At 45.4% G+C, this 26,335-nt stretch overlaps 2 protein-coding genes and 1 pseudogene across 5 annotated transcripts in view; 1 reads left to right on the top strand and 2 right to left on the bottom strand.

Annotated features, from left to right (window-relative positions):
• The window catches only part of RECQL5 (RecQ like helicase 5), a 36,104-nt gene extending 20,563 nt beyond the window's left edge, over nt 1-15,541 (bottom strand). The window contains exons 1-7 of the mRNA XM_025927581.2: nt 14,737-15,541; nt 13,569-13,690; nt 12,102-12,620; nt 11,288-11,393; nt 10,713-10,824; nt 9,112-9,274; nt 1,029-1,108 (exon numbers count right to left, since the gene is read on the bottom strand). Coding sequence (XP_025783366.2) covers nt 1,029-1,108; nt 9,112-9,274; nt 10,713-10,824; nt 11,288-11,393; nt 12,102-12,620; nt 13,569-13,690; nt 14,737-14,857 — 1,223 coding nt within the window. The 5' untranslated portion in view covers nt 14,858-15,541. The remainder of the gene's footprint in view (nt 1-1,028; nt 1,109-9,111; nt 9,275-10,712; nt 10,825-11,287; nt 11,394-12,101; nt 12,621-13,568; nt 13,691-14,736) is intronic.
• On the bottom strand, nt 2,834-5,685 carry LOC112864449 (myosin regulatory light chain 2, smooth muscle minor isoform pseudogene; annotated as a pseudogene).
• Nucleotides 15,542-15,641: 100 nt separating the features above from the next.
• The window catches only part of SAP30BP (SAP30 binding protein), a 37,649-nt gene continuing 26,955 nt past the window's right edge, over nt 15,642-26,335 (top strand). For 2 of the 4 annotated variants that reach the window (XM_025927588.2, XM_086688059.1), the window contains exons 1-3: nt 15,642-15,799; nt 18,054-18,163; nt 20,418-20,465. In XM_025927588.2, the coding sequence (XP_025783373.1) occupies nt 15,694-15,799; nt 18,054-18,163; nt 20,418-20,465 (264 nt within the window). In that variant the 5' untranslated portion in view covers nt 15,642-15,693. The remainder of the gene's footprint in view (nt 15,800-18,053; nt 18,164-20,417; nt 20,466-26,335) is intronic. The other 2 variants (XM_025927589.2, XM_025927590.2) reach the window with 2 other exon arrangements.

The raw sequence follows: 26,335 nt of genomic DNA on the forward strand, positions 1-26,335 counted from the left end.
GTAATCGCTGTGGGCAAGGGGGCCAACCACCTCTGCTGGGCACGGCTGTGCCACAGAGGCCCAACGAGAGACTCAGTCCGGGAGCCACCAACTCTTTGGTGAGTCGGAGGGGATGGGAATCAAAACATGTGGCCCAGCCAAGTACCTCTCTGATTTCCAGAGGAGAGCCCCAAACATCTGTTAGATACCAGTTCTATGTACCTAATCAGCCCCATGCTTCAAGAATCTAGTCTTGCAGAAACCAAGATGGGATTTGTATATGAAATGTGCATGTCACTAAAAATCAAATACCGGGATTAGTGGTATCTGTCTACTGTGAGCTCTATGACTGTGACCTCACTGGGTATTGGTCTGTTCATTTCAAAGTCTGAAGCAGTCCCTTCTGCCTCATCTACCTCACAGGATTTTCCAAAAAGGTCTGACCAAAGGGCTGCACACATGCAAAGTGCTCCCAGCTTGTCCAGAATCTTCCTGGGTGTCCCTTGTTTCCAAAACCTGTCCTGCCACAACCTGCCTGTCACTGAGCAGCCATCAGGCTCTTTCATTCCTCCATCACCAGCACATACAGATAAGATACAGAAGTGGGTTCCAAGTGGGTGGGCTGGCATTACGACAGAAAAGCTGACTTCTATTCAAGCTTATTATCCACCCCCAAGACAGAAGCTGGGCCATGCGGCTCTGTTTGGGTCCAGGATAAGAGTGACCCCTACTCAGTGGTCCAGTGGCAAATGGTGATCACATGCTAATGGCACAGGACCAGTCACATGATTCATGACTGAGCCACCCATGGGACCAGCCACTCCAGAAGTGGAACATAATGTTGCCACACTGCCAGTTTCTGGGGCCTTCCTGGGAAGGGTACTGACTTCCAGGCTGCCTGATGGGCAACACCCCACACAGTCGCCTTCAGCAGGTAGAGGTGCCTTAGTCGCCCAAGAGCTGCCCTACATTAGCTGGTTAACTAGTAGGTGCTGGGGGAGGAAAGAGCTCATTAACACATGGATCCACATATGAAATAAGTCACTCACCCCAATTCTTCACAGAAGGCCACCAGGGCATCAAAGGCCAAGACAGCAGCTTTATCAGATGCTTTGCTCCCTCTCTTTTCCTGGAGACAAGAAACGACCACTTAGCAAAAGTCTTACATAATTGACGTACCTTGCAGCCTAAAAGATGATGAGGGAGAAAAATATCAAATGACAGTAAAAAGGTCACTTATAACATGGTGCCCCCAAACCTGACCATGCATCAGAATCACCCAGGTAATTTTTCTTTTTAAACGTTTATTTTTGAGAGAGACAAAGACAGAGCATGAATGGGGGAGGGGCAGAGAGAGAGGGAGACGTAGAATCCAAAGCAGGCTCCAGGCTCTGAGCTGTCGGCACAGAGCCTGACGTGGGGCTCAAACCCATGAACCGTTAGATCATGACCTGAGCCGAACGAAGCTGGATGCTTAACCGACTGAGCCACCCAGGTGCCCCTCATGTAGGGCCCACACCCAGACCTAAATTGAACTTGCTGAAACTGGAGCTTTTGGGAGTTTATTTTCAAAAACTGCTCAGGTGGTTCTCACGCAAAGGGCCCAGAGACTGGCATTTGGAAACCACTGTGTAACATGATCTGAATTTTTTTAAACATTTTATTTTTAAGTAACCTCTACACCCAAAGGGGCTCGAACTCACATCCCCAAGATCAACAGTCACATGCTCTACGTACCTAAGTCAGCCAGGCACCCCAATACAATCCAATATAATAGTAAATTTAGTAGTAAATACACACACAAGTGTGCGTACTTAGATTTGAAGGAACACACATCTATGTGTGTATGGAAGGATGAATACTACAGTGTTAGAAGTGATCTCTGGGCACCTGGTGGCTCAGTATGTTAAACATCCGACTTCAGCTCCGGTCATGATCTCACGGTTCGTGAGTTCAAGCCCCACGTCGGGCTCTATGCTGACAGCACAGAGCCTGGAGACGACTTCAGATTCTGTGTCTCCCACTCTCTCTGCCCCTCCCCCATTCATGTGCGTGCGCGTGCACTCTCTCTCTGTCTCTCAAAAATAAACATTAAAAAAATTAAAAAGAAGTGATCTCTTGTGTTGGGATTGTGCATCATTTGCCTTTTTGTACATGTCTATTTGTCAAAGATTCCTTTCAAAAAAAATGTGAAATTTTTTAAACTACAGAAAAAAAAACCCCCAAAAAGTAAAGAAAATAAAACAGATACTGATATCTGAGATCTATTGACTCTCTGCTTCTGGAAGGTGGATCATCCCCACCTCCCAAATGCGCACAAATACGTGTACCTCTTTCATTCTGCCAATCTGTTTATATCACAATTTCTTCTTAATTTTCCCTACAGTGAGGAAACTATGGCAACATTGATCAGAGCTAAACCATTTACATTTTTACATTTTCCATGATCACATATCCTTTCTTGTACAACTTTGTTCCCTAAAATTAATAGCTGTTTCATTTTTTACTTAGATTTTGGTATATTACTACTTCACCCCCAAATGTTGTGCTATCATGAAAACTGCATGTCGACAGGGTCAAAGATAGTAGGTTCCACTTTTATTTTTAGAAACTCCTCCCCTGGAGCCCTTTTGTCCCCCCTGATTCAACCCGAACTGCTGTCCTCTAGGTCTGGAGCACAACTGAGACTGCCCTTCAGTGTCGTTCCAGGACATTCCTCTTGACTCGCTGGGGGTCAGATCTCTATCTTTCCCTCTCCAATTACTGCCTCTGTGGTGGGGGACATCCTTCAGTAGCTTCTCCACAGGAGGGAGCTTCTTGAAATCTTGTGTTGGAAAATGTTTTTTCCCCCCCCTTAATCATAAAGTCTAATTATGGTTCAGAAAAAATTGAGCAAATAACTTTTTCTGAAAACATATACTGACTGTGTGTAGACTGCAGTTATTTGGGAGAAGGGAGCTGGTAAGTTAAACCACCCTATTTTCTATTCTGAAAATCATATAAAATCCCAATTCCCATCTGATTATAGAGATACATGTGTCCAAAATGGCTGAGAATAAATACAACAAGAAAGATAAAAGCTGCAAAGCTAAGAGCATGTAATGGGCTCCAAGAGAAAGTCTCAGAAATACCCAAAGTGGCAACAAGGAACATTTGGCTGGAACCTGAAGTTCTTTTCAGTCATCCTTGTCTTTGGCTCCGTGTTTAACGATGGGCATGAACTCAGTGGAATTGGGATGTCCCTTCTTGTCCACAGCTGCTCTTCCGTGTAGCAACTCCACTTCCACACCTATAACCCAGCCTCCCAGCATTGTCTGCAGCCCTCAGGTAATTCCAGCAGGTGCCAGTCACTTCTTCATCAAAAGCATTTCTTCTGGATCTGTGCCATTTAACTTTTCACTGAATACAGTGAGGAACGTGGTGAAATTTATGGGCCCTGGAACCTCATTCATCATGGCATCCAGATACTCATCAGTTGGATTCTTCCCCAGGGAGGCAAGCATATCATGCAAATCTTCCTTGATAATGAAACCATCTCTGTTCTGATCAATCACGTTGAAGGCCTCTTTGAATTTCTGAGTCTGTGACTGATCAGACATGGTGAACATGTTGGATTTTGCACGCTGCGGATGCTTCTTGGTGGTCTTGGTGTTTGCCTTTCTGCTTGATATGGTGGCAGTTAAATCCCTGCACAGCCTTGAGAATCTGAGCACTTCCGTAACACCCCCCCCCCCCACGCCATTATCAACACCCTTCTATTCCCAGAGCTTCTAAAAACAAACACTTCCAGCCTCTGCTTAGCAAACCGGAAGTCAAAAATGTCTTTAACCTGCCTTCACACTAACCTGGCTGGCTGAGTAGGAAATTCTAGGTTGGAAACAGCTTATTTTCTAGGTTGGAAGACACTGCCTCATAGTTTCTCATTTCTGGTATTATGATGGAGAAAACTGGTGCTGTTCTGGCCCCCAGTCCTCCACATATCACCTCTCTGGGAGCTTTCTGATCTTCTCTTTGACTCAAATGTCTTAATAATGAGTCTAGTGTGAGTTCTTATAACTCACCGTGTAAGTTTTAAATAAATACCTTATACCCAATCACCTTACTACATCTTTTCCTTGTCTAATTTGAATTTCAGATAAAAGGGACAAGTTAATCACACCCCCTTTGTTCATGGCAAAGTATCATTCTTGGTCCTTGCAAAGCCCCTTCCTTCCCAATCCCTACTTGCATTCACCTTCCCTCCCCATTTATTCATTTATTTATCTATTCAAAAAACATTTATCATGCATTTACCATGTTCCCAGCACTGACCTGGGCATTACAGATACACAGGAAACTAAAGGTCCCTGCGCTCATGGAATTTACATTTCAACAGAGCAGATACAGAATAAGCAAATCTACAATGCCAAATCATAAACATGATTTACCTTGTGACTTTTTTTTTTTTTTTTTGCTTTTTAATAGTAGTTTCAACATTTTACTATTATTTATAATGGGGTTTGTTTTCACAAATTTAGAAAAAATTTTATTTAAATCTAACTTACTTGACACAGAGTGTAATAATGGTTTCAGGAGTAGAATTTAGTGATTCATCACTAACATGTAACACCCAGCGCTCATCCCAAGTGCCCTCCTTAATGCCCATCTTCTATTTAGCCCATCCCCCCACCCAGCACCTCTCCAGCAACCCTGTTTTCCGTATTTAAGATTCTCATGGCCTCCCTCTCTCTTTTTATCTTATTTTTTCCTTCCCTTCCCCTATGTTCATCTGTTGTATTTCTTAAATTCCACATGTGAGTGAAATCATATGGCATTTATCTTTCTCTGACTTATTTTGCTTAGCATAATACACTCTAGTTCCATTCACATTGTTGTAAATGGCAATATTTATTATTTTTGATTTCCAAGTAATATTCCACTGTATATAAATACCACATCTTCTGGGGCGCCTGGGTGGCTCAGTCGGTTAAGCGTCCGACTTCAGCTCAGGTCATGATCTCAGGGTCCATGAGTTCGAGCCCTGCGTCAGGCTCTGTCCTGTCAGTTCAGAGCCTGAGGCTTGCTTCGGATTCTGTGTCTCCTTCTCTCTCTGTCCCTCCCCCACTCAAGCTCTGTGTCTTTCTCTATCAAAAAATGAATAAACGTTAAAAAAAATTTTTTTTTAATAAAAAATAAAAAATACATCTTCTTTATCCATTCATCAGTCAGTGGACATTTGGGCCACACTTTGGCTATTGTTGACTGTAAACATTGCTGCTGTAAACACTGGGGTGCATGGGAAACATTGTTGTTTTTTTTAAAGCAAGATACGAGCTCTCCTGGGCCCTCAGCTATGTCTCTGGCCCCATAGTGAGCATGTACTATAATTTCATCACTGCTTGTGGCTGGGTATTTAATTTGTTCCCCAGCTGCAGTCCTCATGACCAATGCTACCACACAGGCCCTTGAGCCCATGAGCCTGTGCATTGCCACTTTTATTTCAGGTGATCTGATCCCAGAAACAGGGTATCTGGGGTCAAGGGTACCTGTATGTTAAAGAGTAATAATACTCCTAGAGTGCTTCCCCCAAGACTGCAAACACTTCCTTTTTCTCCTGGCAAAGTGCAAGCCCTCTCCTGCACATGCCCCAAGCAACAAGTGTTAGAGCCCTTTCACAAGTGTGTCACTTTAATTTGCATTTACCTGATTATTATTGAATTTGAACATCTCTGGATGTGCCGTTTGGCTGAGCTTTTCTGGGAACTTGCTTTCATACACTTTGCTTCTTCCTGTTAGTTGGTGAAAGCTCTCCATTTATCCTCAACTTCAACCTCTGGTATGGGTTTTACAGTAACTAGTTTTCCAGATCTGTTTATCTGCGGGCTTTGTTTATGGTATCTTTTGCCACATACATTCTTTTTCATGGGTTGAGGATTTACAGAAGTTCAAGAACTTCAATTAAAATACTTTTTTTTTAAGATAGATTTCTGAGTTTCTAATTTTCAGTACAAAACTATTTCAAGCCTAAGGTTACACACTGGAATAAAGTCTCTTGTAAAATATTGTTTATTTTTTACATGCAGGTCCTTAATCTGCCTTCTATATAAGGTGCCAAATGGAGCACTTTTATTTTACTCCAGAGGGATGTCAGCACCACCCACTAGCCAATCCCTTTGTTTTCCATTAAACTGAACTATCGGCTTCATCAAATATTAAACTCTCACATGTTTTGGGACTCATTTCTTTCCTCTTTAACATTAATTTTTTTTTTTTTTTTAGAGAGAGAGCGTGCACAAGTGGGGAAGAGAGGCAGAGGGAGTGAGAGAGAGAATCTTAAGCAGGTTTCGCACTCAGCACGGAGCCTGATGCAGGGCTTGATCCCACAACCCTTAGATCATGACCTGAACTTAAGTCGAGTCGGATGCAGGGTACCTGGGTGGCTTAGTTGGCTGAGCATGTGGCGGCTGATTTCAGCTCAGGTATGACCGTGGGACTGAGCCCTGCATCAGGCTCCGCGCTGAGCATGGAGCTTGCTTAAGACTCTCTCTCCCTCTGCTCCTTTCCCCTGCTGGCTTGCTCTCTCTACAGAAAGGAAGGAAGGAAGGAAGGAAGGAAAACTGTATCAAACATAAAAGAAATTTTTTTTTAAGTTTATTTATTTGAGAGACAGAGCATGTGAGTGGGGGAGGGGTAAAGAGAGAGGGAGAGAGAATCCCAAGCAAGCTCTGAACTGTCAGCACATGGGGTTCAAACCCACAAACTGAGATCACGACCTGAGCTGCAATCAAGACTCAGACACTTAACCAACTCAGACGCTTAACCTGAGCCACCCAGGCGCCCCATTCTGGGACTTATGTCTAATTCTCTTGTCTGTGCTACCGCTTTAGTCTACTACATGGATTTGGTTATAGCCGCATCCCAGCATGTTCTGACACTGGGTTAAGCTCGTCGCCTTCACCATTCTTGCTCTTAAGACTTTTCCTGGCTGTTCTTGGGCTCTGATTCTTTCATACAAATTCTAAGATTCTACTTCCCAACAGAAGTCTTTTGGGATTTCAACTGGAACTTCATTTATATTAACTGTGAGGAGAACTGACAGTTTTATACTTCTCACTCACTTTTGGTACCTGCTCAGAGCTTGTTTTCTTTCAATGAGATAGCAGTTTTCTTCAAATCAGTAGTCCTCCTCCCTGGCTATACATCAAAAGCACATGAGAAGCTTTAAAAAAAAAAAAAATGTCTCTTGTTAACGGCCTGTAACATTTACTTCTAGGTATTTTATAAGTTTCATTTTTGCAAACTAAATATTTTTTCATTTCCACTCCTAGATATTCATGGTAATGTGGAGAACAGCTAGGCTTTTTAAAGTATTTCCCTTTCGTTCAGCCACTTTGCCAGGTTTCCTTATGAATTCTAATAGATTTCCAGTAGAGTCTGGGGTTTTCTAGACAGACATCTGTTGATATTTCTACCTGCTGGTATCTTGTCTTTTGTTCCCCTTGTCCCTGTGGGTTTATATATATTTTTGTCCTCTTACTGTCATTTGGTAGACATCAGACAGAAGTACTTGGGTCCCACAGTTCTTATGAGGAAAGTCTACATGTAGCCATTTGTAGCCTCACAAATTATGCTTTGGGTGACTTTATCCATGTTGATTAATGCAGATTTACTGTGTCATTTTCAACTGCTCTAGACTATTCCACTGTGTGACTAAGCCTGTTTATCCCATACCCTAAGGAGGAAGAAAGAGTTCATTATGAGGGAGTTGCAGCAAACATCCCTGTATGGCCTTGTACACGTACATCCTTGTACACATGACAACTTGTCTACCTAGAAGTGGAATTACTGACTCACAGAGCACCAGTACCCTCTCGCTATATGTATCACCTCGTCTCTCTTCAAAGCAGCCATACCAGTTCATCTTCCTGACATCATGCGTTCCCCTTTCCCCACATCCTCGCCCGCAGTGATTATACAGATGTTGCACGTTTTTGCCAGTGTGACAGGCATAAAGCGACAGCCCATCTCCTTTGCATTTCTCTGATTCCTAAGGGAGGTTGAGCGAGTCTTTATACCTTTGTTAGATACCCTGGTTTCCTCTTTTTGTGAAATTCACATGTTTTGCTCTGCAGTTGTCTGCCTTTTACAGATTTACCTGTAGGACTTCTCCGTGTATTCAGTCAATTATGTATGTTGCAAATCTCTTCTCCGACAATGGATCATTTTTTTCACTTTGTTAGTGGTATCTCTCGTTACATGGAAATTTTTAGTTTGAATTGAGTCAAACAGATCACATCTTCCTTCATAGCCTCCACTTTTAAAATCTTGACATGCTCTTCCCTTTGTCAAAGGAACAAAGATATTTTCCCCCAATTTTACAGCTTTTTTTTTGAATTCTTTAATCCACCCATAACTTATATGTGTATGGTAGAGGAAATAAGTATCTGATCTTCTCTTTTTCCAGCACCAATCATTCAACAGTTCATCCTTCTCCTGTTGATTTATAATGCCACCTCTCATACATCAAGCTCACTTATGTACTTGGATCTATTTCTAGGCTCTGTGCAAAACGTGTACAACCCGTAAAACAAAACAAAACAACTGAGAACAAAAACAAAGAACTTTCAACAATATGGGAAAATGCTTGTGTGACAATGCTAATTAAAGCAGGATTGATCTTGACTATGTAAAATAACAGGCACACAAAAGACTGCGCATATAAATGGAAAGGTCTAACCTAGCTGTTGCAAGCTGTCTATTCACCAGTATACCATTCCCCCACCCCCCCACCCCCCGCTATACCTTCTAACCCCAGGAGCACCCCTGTAGCTTACACAAGCTCTACCTGGGTTCAAAAATAAGCTACATGAGGGGCACCTGGGTGGCGCAGTCGGTTGAGCGTCCGACTTCAGCCAGGTCACGATCTCGCGGTCCGGGAGTTCGAGCCCCGCGTCAGGCTCTGGGCTGATGGCTCAGAGCCTGGAGCCTGTTTCCGATTCTGTGTCTCCCTCTCTCTCTGCCCCTCCCCCGTTCACGCTCTGTCTCTCTCTGTCCCAAAAATAAATAAACGTTGAAAAAAAAAAATAAATAAGCTACATGAAACTGGAGAGTGGGGGGTTTGGATGAAAAGGGTCCAGGCTGCCCAGGACCTACCTGGAGTTTTGCGACTTCCTTTCTGATCAGAAAACTGACTTGGTCCCTGTCATTCCTGGAGTAATAGAGACGGCACCAGGAAGGCTTCCCATCCCTGCCAGCCCGGCCGGACTCTTGGTAGTACCCAGCCATAGACTTGGCAATATTCCAGTGGGCAACAAACCTGTAGGATCCAAAGGGATGAGCAGCATGAGCTGTGGCAGAAGAGACGAGGGGAAGAGGTCTCCACAGTGACCAGGAGCAGGGAGGCTAGCAGCTTCCAAGTAAATGTGGCCAAGACCCCTGCACCCCATCAGCAGGCCTCCTGGCCGTGGAACGGCTCAGGTTAGAGGCCACAGCAGAGTTAAGGGGGGCAATTCCAGCACATGAGAAACCAAAAACACTCACAGAGGCCCAGAGGCAAAAGCACTGGGCTTAAAGCAACAAGAGTAGGCCACTAATGAGCTGCCCAACCTCGAGTAATCCTTTAACCTCTTTGAAGAGAGAAAGGGATGACATTATTAAACACCTACTATGAGCCAGTTTACCCATTTGTCTCATTTAATTTTACAGTTACTATAAGGTGAGGTAACCCTGTTTTATAGACAATGAACTTGAGATTCAGGAAAATGTATACAAGGTCAAATAGCAAGGGGACGGCAGGGGTTAAGATTTGGGCCTAGGGGGGCGCCTGGGTGGCGCAGTCGGTTAAGCGTCCGACTTCAGCCAGGTCACGATCTCGCGGTCCGTGAGTTCGAGCCCCGCGTCGGGCTCTGGGCTGATGACTCAGAGCCTGGAGCCTATTTCCGAGTCTGTGTCTCCCGCTCTCTCTGCCCCTCCCCCGTTCATGCTCTGTCTCTCTCTGTCCCAAAAATAAATAAACGTTGAAAAAAAAAAAAAATTTTTTTTAAGATTTGGGCCTAGGGGTGTCTGACTTCAAAGTTGGCCCCCAACAAGCCACCGCAGCCCCAGGGTCCAAACTCAGATTCCAAAGCCTGTGTTCTCTCAAATGTAAGCGCACAGACTCATTCCTCCACTGACCAACTCAGAGTCCCTGTGAGTCTTAATGAGATCATGTATGCCCAAGTGCTCTGTACATCATACAAAGCATTATTGTTGGTGTTAATGAGAGCAGACGGCTTTAGGCTGTAGCACAAAATGTCTCTGGAAGGTTGGGGGGGCTAGAGATAAAGACTCGCCAAGAGTTGCCAGGGTGGTACTAGAAGGCTGGGTGGGGTGAGCCCCACCCATCTCTTCTAGACTGTCGAAAAGCAGTAACAAGGAAGGCTGGGAATAAGACACTGACTTTGATATCCCACAGGGAGCAGCTTAAGACAGTTCATTCCACCCCCTCACAGGGACCATGTGCTAGATGCACACGCTGCGTTACGGATGGGCCTGATGGCCTGTGTGCCGCCCTCTCCTGAGGGATGACAGAACCCTGCGATGCAGTCACCTGGGAGTAGGCTGCACAGCACCTGTCACCATGTGGGCTGTGCACCAGGGACTCTCTCCTGGGGCCCTAGAAGGAGCCTATGGACTTGCTCCTTGAGGCACAGCACCAGGCAACCCACCTGAGCCAGGGCCTTGACTGGGAAAGAAAGGCAAGAAGCATCCCTCACCTGACATTGGCTTTATCCACTCCCATTCCAAAACTAATGGTTGCAACAATGACAGGAACCTTCTCCTCCATCCAGTCGTTCTGCACCAATGTTCTCTCAGAAGGCTTCAGCCCTGTAAATGAGGGCAAGGTGTCAGAGGGAACCCACGTCTTCCTTGGGATCTACCTTGGGCTTGACCCTGCCCTGGGTGCTGCACACACACCTTCAGTCCATCACTTACCAGCTGTGTGGCACACAGTGCTCAGTAAGTGTTAAGTCAAGATTCAAACCTCAGTCCACTGGCCTTTAAAACCTGTGCTCTCTCTACAACACCAATACCTAGACTTAGAAAAACTCATCACTTGCTGCTGGGAGGGCTCAGGGTGAGAAAAGGACTTCAGGAGTCACAGTCCTCATTTTAGATCTTATTTGTGTCTAGACTCCTTTTTGTGGACGTAAGTGAATTGCTTTAGCTCTGTCTGAGTATCTGGAAAAAGATGACGGACCATCTGATTATCCAGGATCTTTAAAGAACAAGAGACCCACTGAGAGGCCTCTGAGAGGGAAGAGGAGCACATGGCCCAGGCGCCCCTTACCTGCGTGGTATGCCTTGGCATTCACACCCCTGTAACTGAGCTCTGTTGCCAGCTGCTCGCAAGCCTCTCTGGTCCTGCAGTAGACAATGCCGCAGCCAGAGAGTGACTGAATGAGGAGACATGGGAAGACAGCATTGAGAAGAAAGAACAATCTGCCCATTATATTGTGGACTGCTTTAAAAGAAGCTTTTGCTCTGGAGTGCCTGGGTGACTCAGTTGGTTAAGCATCTGACTCTTGATTTCAGCTCAGGTCATGATCTCACAGTTCGTGAGTTCGAGCCCCTCAGAGCCTGCTTCACAGAGACTGCTTGGGATTCTCTTTCTCCCCCTCTCTCTCTGTCCTTCCCCTTCTCTCTCTCTCTCTCAAAAGTAAATAAACTTTAAAAAAAGAAGAAGAAGAAGGTTTCCCTCTTTCTCATGTCAGTCTCACAGGCTCCTCTGAGGCAGGCCACCAGCAGGGCTCTGCCACTTTGTAATCAAGCAGCTCAAAACCATAACCCATCTAACTCCTCTGCTTCTTGTCCTGAAGCCTTGGATACATCTGCAAAGGCCTCACTCAGGGTTGGCTGCTCACCTCCCACAGGAGAATGTCAGGACAAGGGGACTCCATGAAGAGGAATAATGCCAGGAAACCAAAGGAACAACTCTCAGAGTGCAAGTTTTAAGAGGCGGCAGCTAGTTCTGGCTAAAGCAGCGAGAAAAAGCAAAGGTCCTAGAAAACCAACATCCACCTCTACACTGCAAGATACCAGCTCGGGGCTCTCGAGGCATCTTGGCCCCCCCCTCCCCCCCCTCCCGCCCTCAGGGCCCTCACCCCTTTAGCAGTCTTCTGTCCAAGAGCCTTAAGACAGAAGTCCTTCAGGTTTCCATAGGGATCAGAAAGCAGTTCTTTGAACTGCACATCATAGAAGAGGTTGGCCCGAAAGCAGGGAGTCTTGAAAGTGGCAACCGGTTGCTTCAGGTGCAGGGCAGCAAACACATCCTCTTGGACTTGCGGGGTGGCTGTGGCAGTCAGAGCCACACACGGGGCATGTGCCAGGCGGGAACGGAGGGTACCCAGACGCAAGTAGTCAGGACGGAAGTCATGCCCCCACTGGGAAACGCAATGAGCTTCATCCACCACCAGGTAGGAGAGCAGGTGGCGGGACAGCAGTGAGTTCAGGGTAGGCTGGAAGGAGGCTGAAGCCGCCATCTCTGGTGTGATGTACAGAAGTTTGGTCTGTGGCTTTTCTTGCTCCAGGTCCGAGAGCAGCTCCTTCTTTTCCTGTGCTGAGAGCTTTGAGTTCAGAGAACTCACTCGTACCTTCAGGGCCAGCAAGTGGTCCACCTGGTCCTGAGGGTAGAAGGGAAACAGGCCACAGAGCGGAGGACACAGTGGTAAATGTCATCTTGACTCACTGGGCATTTCCCAGCCATAAGTGCCCTCCCCCCAACCTCCAAGGTCTTCTCTCTGCATACAAAAAGTTCAGAGGGTGAAGTGGGTGACAGCACAGGCTCTGGAGACAGACAGACCTGGCTCATTCCTGGCTCACTTAATCGCCACATGCTCTTTGACTGGCTCTTAGCCTCTGAGACTCAGTTCTGTCTGTCTCTCCCCATCCCTCCCTCTTGTAAAACTGGTAACTATCTAATAGGATAGTTGTTAGCATTAAGTGAAATTTTACACTGCAAAGGTGAAGTGAATGCACGTAAGGCACTTAGCACAAAGCCTGAGACCTCGTGAAACTCACGAAGCACTGTTATTCCGTTTCTCTTCATGGTGGATGACTCTTAACCACATAGCCACACTTCCTCATTTCTGATTCTATCAGCCCATCTGCAAGCCTTAAATATAGCCAGAGGGGCAGAGCAGATGCTGACAACATCCCAATCAGTTTATATCATTTTAGCTCTCTACCCGTCTGCATCTTCTATCCTGTCAAGAGTGCCCATGTGTGTACATGACACGGTGTCTATGTGTATACAGATACATTTCCACACTCCTCTGGGTGAAAGGTAACGAAGGAGAGACTCTGGGCCATCAAAATACAGAAAACTCATTCATAACCTGCCAGAGTGGTATGCACTAGTGGCGATGATGACACATTTGGACAATTCAGAAACCCGATACAGAAAGGGAAATAGGCAAATCAAAGGAAATAAAAGGCAAAAGACCAAACAAATGAGACATGACATTCCCAGCGGGAAAACCAAACCAAACCAAAACCAAAACCAAACAAACAAAAAGGCCCACCTTCCCCTAAACTTTTTGGGTTACTATCTTCATTCCCCTAAGGCTCACCTGAATCAAAGCAATGAGTGGAGAGATTACAATGGTGATGCCTTTGGCCAACACAGCAGGAAGCTGATAGCAGAGGGATTTTCCTGCCCCTGTGGGCATGCACACAAACACATCCTTGTCGCCTGAAAAAATGCAAGATAATGATATCTAAATGCTTCCTGCCTTTTATCTTTTTCCTTGTCAAGGCTGCTGAAAACGAAATGAGACTGTAGGGAAAGCGCCTAGCAGAGTGGCACAGGTAAAGGTAATAATGCTAATTTCCTTCCCATCCTTCTTGTGCTAAGGGCAGAGATCCAGAGAGATTTGGAAATGGGCACAAACCATTTCTAGTAATGGCAATGACAACCATAAGGGTGAAAAGTCTGAGTCTGTTGGGATATGGATGATTGAATTAAACAGCCATGAAAGTTGAACACTTCTAGATGGAGTGGGTATACCTGTGGAGACATGGAAGCCACATCATTCAGAAGACTTTTGCATAGGGACGCCTGGGTGGCTCAGTCAGGTAAGCGTCCAACTTTGGCTCAGGTCACAGTTTGTGGGTTCGAGCCCCGCATCAGGCTCTGTACTGACAGCTCAGAGCCTGGAACCTGCTTCAGATTCTGTGTCTCCCTCTTTCTCTGCCCCTCCCCCACTTGCTCTCTCTCTCTCTCTCTCTCTCTCTCTCAAAAATAAATAAAACGTTTTTAAAAATTAAAAAAAAGACTTGCTTATAAACGTTACAATGTAATTAATGTTACATTGTTACTACCCTCTTGATAACCTCCATTGTCAATATGTATCAGATTTATAATATTATTACTACTTCCTTCCCTATTTGGGACGGAGACCACTCAATCTTCAACAAAGGGTTTAGAAGGTCAAAGACTGGATTAGGCCATTCCTGCCACTCCCACTACTGCCTACACACAAACGAACATGGACTGAAATCTATGAACTGCTTTCAAAGACAATCTGCAGCTCTAGCTATGAAATGTAAGAACCAGAACAGCTGGGTGATTCTGCCAATAAAACCGCTTAAAAGTGACAAATCTACAAGATTTCCAGCAATAATTATGGACCAAGAGTGGGGAGGTAGGAAGGGTCAGAAAGAGTGTTGGCACCCTCCATGGCAATGCTACAGTATAGCCAGCACAAATGTAAACACAGGTAGTTTTAGCAATGTTACCTTTCACTACAGCCATGGTCGCACTCTCCTGTAATGGTGTCTTAAAAGAGTCAAACCCAAAGACCTTCTTCAACGTGCTCCGGACTCGACGTTCAGGGTCAAAAGAAGGGTGGGTGCTCATCTTAGCGACAGACAGTGGCCAAAAGTTAAGGCATATGGTTGCGATGAAAACCCCCTGTTCTGCTTTTAAAATACTGCTTATTTTTCTCTAAGTAAAATTTGCTTTATTACTCCCAAGCAGTATATTATTTCCAAGTAACATAGCTCCAGGTGAACACCCTTAAGCAACATATTCCTGGGCAATTAACATGTCCACTTCTATGCTGAGGAAAATAAAAAACATTGAACTATGCTATGCCGCGGTATGGCACGGAGCTAGAAATCAGATCACGAGAAGAAACACAAATGTCTTTGGAATCCTTTGGAGAAGATGGAATTGTTTTTCTAAGATCCACCTTCTGCTCCTTTTATAAGTGCTGCTATCACGGCAATTCTACCTCGACCCCTTCTTCCCACCTCCTGGAGGGGAGCTCATCGCTTTTCTTCCTCTGTTCAACCCCCGTTAGCTCTTTTCTCCCTTCCCCAGCCGAACCCTCCCTCTCTTCACCCCAAGATATCAGAGCTGGCGGTGGGCCACCCCGGAGCGAAGGACTCTTGCCGGGCCGCTGCTGCCCGCTGGTCGGGAACTACTCGAAGACCCCCATATACCACCCCAAACTCAGAAGCCAAAAGGCTGGGGATTCAGTGTCAGCTAAAACCCACACAACCTTACATCCGTCGCGCAGTGATGATGTCACGGCAGCCTGGCGGGAGGGGCGGGGCCAGGCCAAGAAACGGCCGTTTTGATTGGTTTCTGGTCAGGAACCGGCGCGGGTTCTCCTGGGATAGGAAAAAGTCGCCTTTCCGCACGGAAGTCGGCTTCTTTGAGTCATAAGACTGAGGCGCGCCGGGAGTAAGATGGCGGGGAAGAAGAATGTTCTGTCGTCTCTGGCAGTTTACGCGGAAGATTCAGAGCCCGAGTCCGACGGCGAGGCTGGCGTCGAAACAGCGGGCAGCGCGGCTGGTGAGGCCTGAGTAGGGAGCTGGAAGGGGAGAATCAGGTGTCTGCTCGGAAAGCTGCTCACCTAGCAGGACGGGAGGGGAAGAGATGGTCATTGTGCCCCAGGTATCGGGCCCCGGAACCCCGGAGCCCCGAAGCGCGATCGAGACCCTGGTTGGGACAGAGTGGACGCCCTGGAGTAAGAATGGACCATCTCCTTCCGTTGATTCGGTCATTCTGCCGTAACTTAATGAAAGTCTTCTCCATGCCGGGCATCGTGTTGGGCATAGGGATGGGCGAAAGATGGAGAGGATCCAAAGCTACGGATCCACCACCTGTTCCTTCTGGGCTCGTTGTGTAATGGGGGGAGCGACGCGTAGAACGTACCTGGAGGGTGGTAAAGGTTGTGTCTTGTTAAGTTTATAACTTTGCATTAGGAATGTGCCCTAGACTCATATTGGACCTTTTAAAAATCTGGTCTCGCTGGCGAGAGTAATTTGTAGATTTGGGGTAGAACCTGGGCATTTTGTAGCTTTTTAATACTCTTCAGTGATTCCAGTACTTTGTAGGCTGTTGAAGCCCATCAGTGATTTTGTTGCCCTACTCAGGTTGAGAATCACAATGTTAGGAAATGGGAACAGATTTCTTTGGCATCATAGAAAGGGCAGCAAGCTACCTAACATATCTGGGACTTCCTTTCCTCATCTGGAGGTTAGCTACTCTCAGTTTTGCATGCCCTCTTCCAGTCAAGAGGTTCTCTGGTGGTTTCCCAGTAATTGTAGCATTTTGTATTTTTCTTGTTGTTGTTTGTTTTGGTTTAAACATAGAAGACTTTGCTTCTCAAGTAGGTATGATTGGGAACTCCTCTCAGTGCCCCCAGTTAAAATTCCTGTTCCTTAGCCTGTTTCCGATTCTGTGTCTCCCTCTCTCTCTGCCCCTCCCCCGTTCATGCTCTGTCTCTGTCTGTCCCATAAATAAATAAAAACGTTGAAAAAAAAAATTTTTTTTAAATAAAATTCCTGTTCCTAAAGAACACAAAAATGATGGCAACAGAGTCTTTATCTTGTATAAGAAGACAAGTTCTGGTGCCTCGGATACAAGGTAGAGATACACATATCAAAAGAGGTTTTCCAGGGGCGCCTGGGTGGCTCAGTCGGTTAAGCACCCGACTTCGACTCAGGTCATGATCTCATGGTACGTGGGTTCGAGCCCCGCGTCGGGCTCTGTGCTGACAGCTCAGAGCCTGGAGCCTGCTTTGGATTCTGTGTCTCCCTCACTCTGCCCCTCCCCTGCTCATGCTCTGTCTCTCTGTCTCAAAAATAAATAAAAACATTTAAAAAAATTTTTTTTAATTAAAAAAAAAAAAGGTTTTCCAGGCCCCTGAGTGGCTCAGTCGATTAAGCATCTACTCTTGATTTCAGCTCAGGTCATGGTATCAGGGTCATAAGCTCGAGCCCTGTGTAAGCTTAAGATTCTCTCTCCTTCTGCCCCTCCCTTGCTGTCTCTCACCCTAAAGAAAAAATAAATTTAAAAAAATTAAGATAAAGAGGTTTTTAAACAATGTGCAGTAATAGTTCAGAGAAGAGAAGCCTTCAGTTGTCATACGAGGTGGATTAGAAGCATGAGAGAAAGGGGGTGCCTGGGTGGCTCAGTCGGTTAAGGATCCAACTCTTGGTTTCAGCTCAGGTCACAATCTCACGGTTCATGAGCTTGAGCCCTGCATCAGGCTCTGCGCTGACAGCACAAAGCCTGCCTGGGGTTCTCTCCCTCTGCCCCTCCTCCACCCTGACTCTCAAAATAAATAAACTTAAAAAAAGAAAAGCATGAGAGAAAGGATTTAGTAGTTGGTTTTCTTCCACGTTCTTTTATTTATTTATTTTTTTTAATTTTTTTTTCAACGTTTATTTATTTTTGGGACAGAGAGAGACAGAGCATGAATGGGGGAGGGGCAGAGAGAGAGGGAGACACAGAATCTTAAACAGGCTCCAGGCTCCGAGCCATCAGCCCAGAGCCCAACGCGGGGCTCGAACTCACGGACCGCGAGATCGTGACCTGGCTGAAGTCGGACGCCTAACCGACTGCACCACCCAGGCGCCCCTTCCATGTTCTTTTAATGACTTTATCTATTGTGCTCTTTCTGAAGGCAGTTTCTGGGCCTATTCACGGGAGATTTAGGCTCCCCTTTGATCTTCAGAGATAGTTCTGGCCATTCAAACCACTGAAAGGTTGTCTTTCATTTTTGTATGCATTTATTCATTTTTCTTTTTCCCTCTTTCAGAGGAAAAAGGTGGATTAGTATCTGAGGCCTATGGAGAGGATGACTTTTCTCGCCTTGGAGGTGATGAAGATGGTTATGAAGAAGAGGAGGATGAGAATAGCAAACAGTCGGTAAGTCAGTCTCTTCCCAAATCCAGAGTTGTTCAAAGCACCATTTCATTTGTCAGAAACTTTCTGAACTGTGCCGACAGTGTTCCATTCCATGGCCAACGTCATTTCCCCCTCTTCCCCTCCTCCCCCCCCTTTTTTTTGTTTGGTATCAGTTGAAAACTGAAAACAAAATTTGTTTTCATCTGGACCATTTTGTATTAACTTTTGAATTGAAATTGGGGGGAAAAGACAGTGGACTATTCTGTTTAACCCAGGTATCAAAGAATGTTTCGTGTTCATTTTCTTTGCTAAGATAATTTATTCCATTTGTGACAACACATTCCTCCTAACCGATTTATTATTTATATCTGCAAAAACCTCTGCATTATTTTTAATCTTGGTTTAAATCTTTCAGCTTATTAAAAAGATTAGGAAGGAAAACTGTTTAGCTTTTTATTTTTGGTTTGATCCTTCTGAACTTCTTTCTTGGCATCTTACTTGGCACTTTTTATCAGAGTGCCTTTGGCTCTTGAGCACAAATCTTGCCTGACATTTAATATGTTCTGGCAACAAAGAAAGCAAGTGTCTTAATTAACCGGAAAGCCTGTTGATATACTATCACCTGAACCTCATGAGCCAGAATTTAAAAGGAGAGAGAAAACAAGGGTTCAAGCGGGGGCTTAGCACAAAGATATACTAAGTGAAATCTGGATATAGAGTCTGGCTCTTTAGCAACACCGTTAATTGAAACAGTGTACTTTATTATTTGTTTGAAAGCTTTCTTATGCATTGATATGTAATTGTTAGCGTTAAAATGCTTTCTAATGAAACAAAAATGCGTTTTGTATTTGATGCTCTTTTGGAAGATATTTTCGTGCCCTTAGCCCCACCATTAATGCTGATAATTCAGAATTGACTAAAATTGTTTAGAAAAGCTTTGCAAATTGTTTTCTTTTCCTGACTTTCTCACATGCACACATACTGGCTTAACACCATAACTGTTTTCTTCAATAATTTTGCATGATGTGTTTCTGAAGTGTTGTTCCACCTTGGCTTTGCTTAGAATTTTCATCATATTTACACTTTATTTCACATCCTAGTAAAGTCCTCTCATCAAATTCCAATATAGACGTTCTAAAATGTGATTGTCTTTGGCTGAGCTACTTCTCTGATTATTTGGTGTGACTGATTTCATTTTAAGGAAATCATGGAGATTGCATTTAAACCCTTGGACTCACTGGCACCTGACAGGACAATTCAGTCTCAAACTCATCAGTATAATCTGTTCGAGTCTCGCGGGTGATGTTTATGTTAACATCTGGGGTGCTATTTATGCTTGGGTTAAGGTGTAGCTCGATTGAAAAAAGCAATTTCAAATGTAACTTAATTTTTTTTCCTGGGTGTTAACTTAAAAGGCTTTTGTGCATTGGGGTGTTCTGGGAGCAGATGTGGATATAGCTACCTAATAGGGTAGCTGATCGTTGACCTTCACTGGCATTCAGTGGAATGGTGGGCTAGCTTGTGTGAGGCCAGTGCACGCTTTGGAGAACGCCTTGTTCACATGGTGCTTTGTGTCAGGCAAGCTGTTTGGATCAGGAACAAGACTGGGGAGAACGGGTCAGTGGCAGTTCTGTGAGAGCCTGGATGGAGGCAGGGTCTGCTCAGCTGAGACCCAGGAAAGGCTGGCTGTTGCTCTTTAGTCCTTCCCTGGGTCACTTGCCCTGGTCATTTGATGCCTGTCTTCCTGCTGTTCATGTTGCTGTGAATGTTCCTGGGCTGGAGTGCCGGGGTGTAGTTATACGTGGGTCATGGCACTCCGACCGTGAACAGTGTCACGGTAGATCTGAGTCCAATGTATTTGTGTGTGTGAAAGTCAAAGAAGGAAGAAAGGTTCACGTTCCTGGTTTTAAATAATTGATACTTCATTGAAAACACTGTGCCCTTTTTATCCTGTGGGGCCTGGTCTTCTTTTCTGAAACATGACCGCCTTTTTCCATTTTTATATATGTGATTTTTAATCTCGGGCATTTTCATCGCTGTAGACTGTGACACTGCTGGAGTAACGACTTTGAGCTGCTGATGTCCTCCCTCCCCACCCCCGGAACATCTCCTTCTCCCCTTCTCTTTCTCTATCTAGTTCTGGGTCATAGGGCAGGGGAGGGGTTCTTGGTGGGATGGCCCAGGCTGGGTAAGTTACTCCAGCCCCTAGTTATGCATGTGAGAACCCTCAGGCCCACTCCTTTAAGCTTAATCCTCTAAATTCTTTGTCTTGTAGGAAGATGACGATTCAGAGACTGAAAAACCTGAGGCTGATGACCCAAAGGTATTTGGTGTTGGCTGTGGTGGGGTGGCTGGATGCGAACAAGGCATTGTAACAGTATGTCTCAGTTCCTGTGTCTGGTCAAGATTGGCCCCACTAACACACCCTGCAACCACGTGTAAATATTCTGGGATGAAACTAGCTTTCTAAAGAAGCCTGGAGGTCACCATGGAATGAGGAAGTCCTGAGGCAGTTTGGATTTCCAGAAGCACAGATAGTGCCTTATCTCCAGACTAGAAAGGGGAGAGGCCTGGCTGAGTGTAGCCACCTGCCTGTGCTCTACAGCCAGGTGAGCTTGGTGGGGTCACTGTCCCTGCAGGTGGGTTAGACGTGGGAATATTTCTAGAATCAGGAAGCCCTAAGGGCTGCCATTTGTACTCTTTAGTCATCTAGGTCAAAGTGAGGTCTCCCCAGCTGTTGGAGAAGCTGCACCTAACTCTTACTTCCTCCGGCTGGTACCCATCCACTCTTGGGTAAACAGAATGGTCTTTCGGGTGTATCCTTCTGATAGTTCCTTCCCAGTAGCAGCTCAGAGTAATTAAAGACATTTCCTGTCATGCTCCCTGACCTATTGTGATGATGGCTAAGATCTCATTCCCCGTCCCCCGCAAGTAGGCTTACCGTGCTATGCACTGGGCATCAGTATAACTGTGCTTGTTAAGAACGCAGTCTTTAGGAAACATTTCTCTTTCAAAGAGGAAGTCTTAATTCCATCACTCTAGGCCTGGGAAATATGGGCCGACTTTTGTGATTAAAAACTGCTTTGAAACCAACTGAAGCCTTCAAGGCAACGTAGTGAAACTCTAGAAAATGGTCCCAAATTGTAATCAAAATGGTAGTATGTCCAAAAATACAGTTCAAATTTGAACTGGTTCTGTGTTTGGATAGAACTGTGGCGACCATTGGAATAAAACCCGTGAAAAGTTGTGGATGATGCAGATAACACATTTCACCAGGAAAGGAAGTTTGGGCATCAGCATGCAGAAAGAAGAGAATATTGAGCCCTAGGCACAGCAAATGTCACTCCTTTCTGTGCCGAGTAAGGAACCCAGGCTTAACTCACGCAAGCGCTACGAGCAGGAGGGTGGACGTGTGGCCTGGATCACAGGTGGCCATACCTCTGCTTGGGCTCGCAGAAGGAAAACGGCCAGTAGTAGCAGGAATCCTCTGTCTTAGTAGTCGGGAGTGTGTGGGCCTTAGAGCCCACGCGTGAAGTGAACCCGAGGAGCTGCCAAGTGCTGGGGCTTCAGTGTGGAGGGAACGGAGGCAAAAGGCTCAAAGGCCTCCTGGGGAAGTTGGCTGGAGAGAAAGGTGCAGGTACTTTACTGTCAGCCCTTCTGGAAAAAACAGCAAATCCCCTGGGAATGAGGAAGACCAGCCAGGGCTGGGGGTGAGGTGGACAGAATTGGGAAGTTTGTTGATGTGTCTTCTGCTCAGTCTTTCTTGGAACCACATGAAGGTTGGAAAGACACGTTTATACTTAACCCCTTGACTGATGTGCTTTACTGTATTTCATTCAGTCATTTGAACTTTTAGTCTGCTTGTAGAATGAAAAGCTTTCTGAGACAGTTCTTGTTCTTAGGGAGCCCTTGGAGAACAGGACAGAACCTACTCTCACAGTAACTTGACATAGTTCTTTTGGAGGCTGAGCGTGGAAGGGGTCAGACAGAGCTCTCCCGCTCAGAGATCCTCAAGTCCAAAAATCATGAGTGTTAGTGGCATCTCCAAGGACTAAAAACAGTCCTCAGCATGAATCTTCTGGCTCCCATGCCTTAGTCCTGGCGTTGGCTTCCTCTCTTGCCCTGAACTGGCATCAGACTATCTTGAGGTAGTGGCCTAGACCTCAAATGCCTCCCAACCCTCCCTCTACTCCGGATCTTTTCTGGTGCATTTAATTGGCTTTTAACAATATTTTTATCTTCCACATCTTGAATTTTGAGTATTTCTGCCTTCGGTATGTGAAATTTCTAACAATAAGAATATGTCACCAGGATGGATTAGGGGTGTCATTTATTTTGGTTGTGAATGGATTGATGTCATAACTGTCTTTTCCACCAGATGGCACTCCTTCCTGCCTTGGCCTTTTTTTTTCTTTTTTCTTTTTTATTTATTTTGAGAAAGAGAGTGCAAGCGAGGGGGGCAGGGGCAAAGGGAGAAGGGGAGAGAGAATCCCAAGCAGATTCTGCACTCTCAGTGCGGAGCCCAACAAGGCCTTAACTATGAACTGTGAGGTCATAACCTGAGCTGAAATCAAGATTCAGACGCTTAATCGACTGAGCCACCAGGCACCCCAACTGCCTTGGCTTTTTAAAATCTGCTTTTGATTTTTTACTACAGCAGTTCTCAAAACATTTTGGTGCCTTTACACAATTAAAAGCTGAGGATCCCAAAGAGTATCACTTCATTTAAAATTGAGAAACATTTGGGATGCCTGGGTGGCTCATTCGGTTAAGCGTCCAGCTTTGGCTCAGGTCATGATCTCGCGGTCCATGGGTTCAAGCCCCACATCAGGCTCTGTGACAACAGCTTGGAGCCTGGATGGTGCTTTGGATTCTGTGTCTGCCCCTGTTTCTGCCCCTGCCTCTGCCCCTGCCTCACTCGTGCTCTGTCTCTCTCTCTCAAAAATAACATTTTTTTTTTAACTTGAGAAAATTTTTAAGTATTTTTAATGTTTATTTTTGAGAGATTAAATAACATTAAATTTTTTTTAATTGAGAAAATTTCTAAATATTTTTTTAATGTTTATTTTTGAGAGAGACAGAGACAGAGCATGAGTGAGGCAGGGGCAGAGAGAGAGGCAGACACAGAATCCAAAGCAGCATCCAGGCTCCGAGCTGTCAGCACAGAGCCTGATGCGGGGCTCGAACTCACGGACCGCGAGATCATGACCTGAGCCGAAGTGGAACACTTAACCGACTGAGGCATCCAGGCACCCCTTAAATATTTTTTTAAGGTTTATTTATTTATTTTGAGAGACATAGAGTGAGCAGGGAAGGGACAGAGAGGAAGAGAGAGAATCCCAAGCAGGTTCCACACTGTCAGCACAGAGCCGGATGTGGGGCTCAAACTCACAAATTGTGAGATCATGACTTGAGCCAAAACCAAGTCGTACACTTAACTGAGCCACCCAGGTGCCCCAGATATTTATTATTTTGAAATAATTAAATCCATTACATGTTAATATAAGTCACATTTTAACAAAAAATATTGCTGAAACCAAAGAAACTGAAACTGAAAACACAAAGACAGGCATTGGGTCTCCTAAAGGTCTAACATCCAGTTTAACGGACAGCCAGCTAGGTTCTCTTAAGTGCTTCTGCATTCAGTCTATTGCAGTGCGTTGTTTTGGTTGAAGTAGTTGAAGAAAATCTGGCTTCACACACAGGGCATTAGAAAGAGGACAAGTATCTTAATAGCCCTTTAGGTGATTGTGAATCTTCTTCTTTGATACTAGATCAGAACTCAACAGGCAGTGGTTTCCTAAAAATTAGCTGCACTGTAGGATGTGAACCCTTCTCAGTGAACTTTCTGTAGTCTGCTTCATTAACCTCCACGGGTCTGCCTTGCACTCTCAGTGGCTCTTTTAGCCACACTGGTATCGCATCCTCCGGCACTGGTGACATGGAAAATGTCGGTTCACTGAGATCTCCAGTGATGCATTTTGTCTTATAATATCCAAAAAATTATATTTGTTAATGACATTACCTATCTCATCGGACAAGCCATTAAGTATTGGAAAGCTGTCTGCTCCCAGTGGGGATGTATACATTTTCTAAGATGCTAGTTTTTACTTGAGATCTTGAATTGCTTCATTTTTTTAGGAACCGTCTGCCAGTTACTCAAATCTGACTAAGCACCGTCATTCTTTCAAGTAAAAATGGCATTCCGTGAAGAAAGCAACTAGATCAGCTTGTAACTCCCTCACTTAAGTGCTTTTCCTTGAGGTAACCATTGGACCTCAGTGAGCAGCAGAGGTGTTTATGGGACCTCTCATGTCATCACACAAAATGCAAAAAAATAATAATAATTAAATTTGTGCTCAAAGGTCAAGACTTAATAAGGCGAATCATTTTTACTGCTTCCCCAAGGCTATATGTATATATATATTTTTAAACTGTATTTATTTTGAGAGAGAGGGAGAGAACCAGCGGGGAAGGGGCAGAGAGAGAGGGGACAGAGAATCCGAGGCGGGCTCTGCCCTGACAGCACGGAGCCCGATGTGGGGCTTGAACTCAGGAACCCTGAGGTCATGACCTGAGCCGAAGTCAGAGGCTTAACCGACTAAGCCACCCAGGCACCCCAGCACCAACGATATTTTTAAGTGAAATTGGCTTTTTTGGTAACTGAGAGTGTCCCTACGGCCAAAACTCAGTGCAGCTGCCTTGATTTGTTCTAAAAGGCCAGCAGTTGCCCCCCATTGCTCCTGCCAGCGTGGAACAGTGAAAAAGGCAAGTGATGTCTTAGTACTAGGAAAGTAGTTTTGACCTTACAGACCTCCAGGGGTCCACAGATCAACTTTGAGAACCACTCTTCTTCAGAAGCCAGAATCTTGGGTCAGTCATACTAAGTAGTTGTTTGGTGACTATTTCCACTGCTCTGTAAGTGTCCAGTGAGCTGTCAGCCCTGCGGGACCTTGAGCTGCCGTGAGGGGGGTAGCATATCCAGAGTAAGACGAGACAGCCCCTGTGGGGTGGAAGTTAAGGTTCTGGAGTCATAGACCTGAATCTGAATTCCAGCTCTCCTTGGAGAAGTCCCTTAACCTCAGAGTTTGCCACCTGGGAAATAGGCTTTTTTTTTTTTTTTTTTAACATTTATTTTTGAGAGAGAGTGTGAGGGAGGGGCAGAGAGAGGAGACAGAGAATCCAAAGCAGGCTCTGCACTGTCTGCGCAGAGCCCAACATGGGGCTTGAACTCACAAACTGTGAGAGCGTGGCCTGAGCCGAAATCGAGAGTCAGTCGCTTAACCAACTGAGCCACGCAGGCGCCCCAAAAACAGGCATCTTAAGAAAATCTGCCTCATTCATTTTACGTGAGTTAACTGAGTAAACCTGAGTTGGTGATTAGCTTAATAGTGTTGGCATGTCCATGTTCAGGAGCATTCGTTGCAGTGACCTATGCTTGCTTCCCAGGCTGGTCACCCTGTCATTGGGCTTGTGTGGGAATATCGAATTCCACATTTGGAAACTGGAATGCACTCAGAGGAGAGCAATCATGAAGGTGAGGGGACTGGAAACCACATCACATGAAAGGCTTAGGAGCTGGGAGAGGCAACCAGGGAGGAGCCTGCAGTGTATCTGTTGTTTGGAGGTCTGCTAGAGGGGGAGGGGAGGTGGAAGCCACGTGCTGAACTTGAAGCAACATACAGAAGAATTACAGGGACCGCGTTTGTCTTCACATAACGAAGAACTTTTTGTCATCTCTGACCAAACGTGGGCTGAGCTGTTTTTTAAGGTAGTGAGCTCCCTGTTTCTGGACCTTTTTCAAGACAAATTTTTGGGGGGTTGAGTAAGAAGTGATAAGTTGAGTAAGAAGTGATAACTCCCGGGGTGCCTGGGTGGCTCAGTCTCAGGTAAGCATCCAGCTCTTGATCTCAGCTCAGGTCTTGATCTCAGGATCATGAGTTCAAGCCCCGTCTTGGGCTCTGTGCTGGGTGTAAAGCCTACTTAAAGAAGAAAAGAAATGATAACTCCAGACCCACCTCTAGAGAGAGCCTTTGGTCCTGATCCATCCACCTGAGGAGGAGGGATTGAGCTCTGGGTGGCTGAGTTTGCCCTTAACTAGAGAAAAGGTGGCTGAGCATTCCACAGGAGGCAGAATGCTTCGACACTTCTGTTCCGTCATGTCTTTTCCTCTAACTTCAATTTTCTGGTCTT

Source organism: Puma concolor, chromosome E1 (genome assembly GCF_028749965.1).
Source record: "Puma concolor isolate L17-30 chromosome E1, mPumCon1.1.hap2, whole genome shotgun sequence".
NCBI lineage: Eukaryota > Metazoa > Chordata > Mammalia > Carnivora > Felidae > Puma > Puma concolor.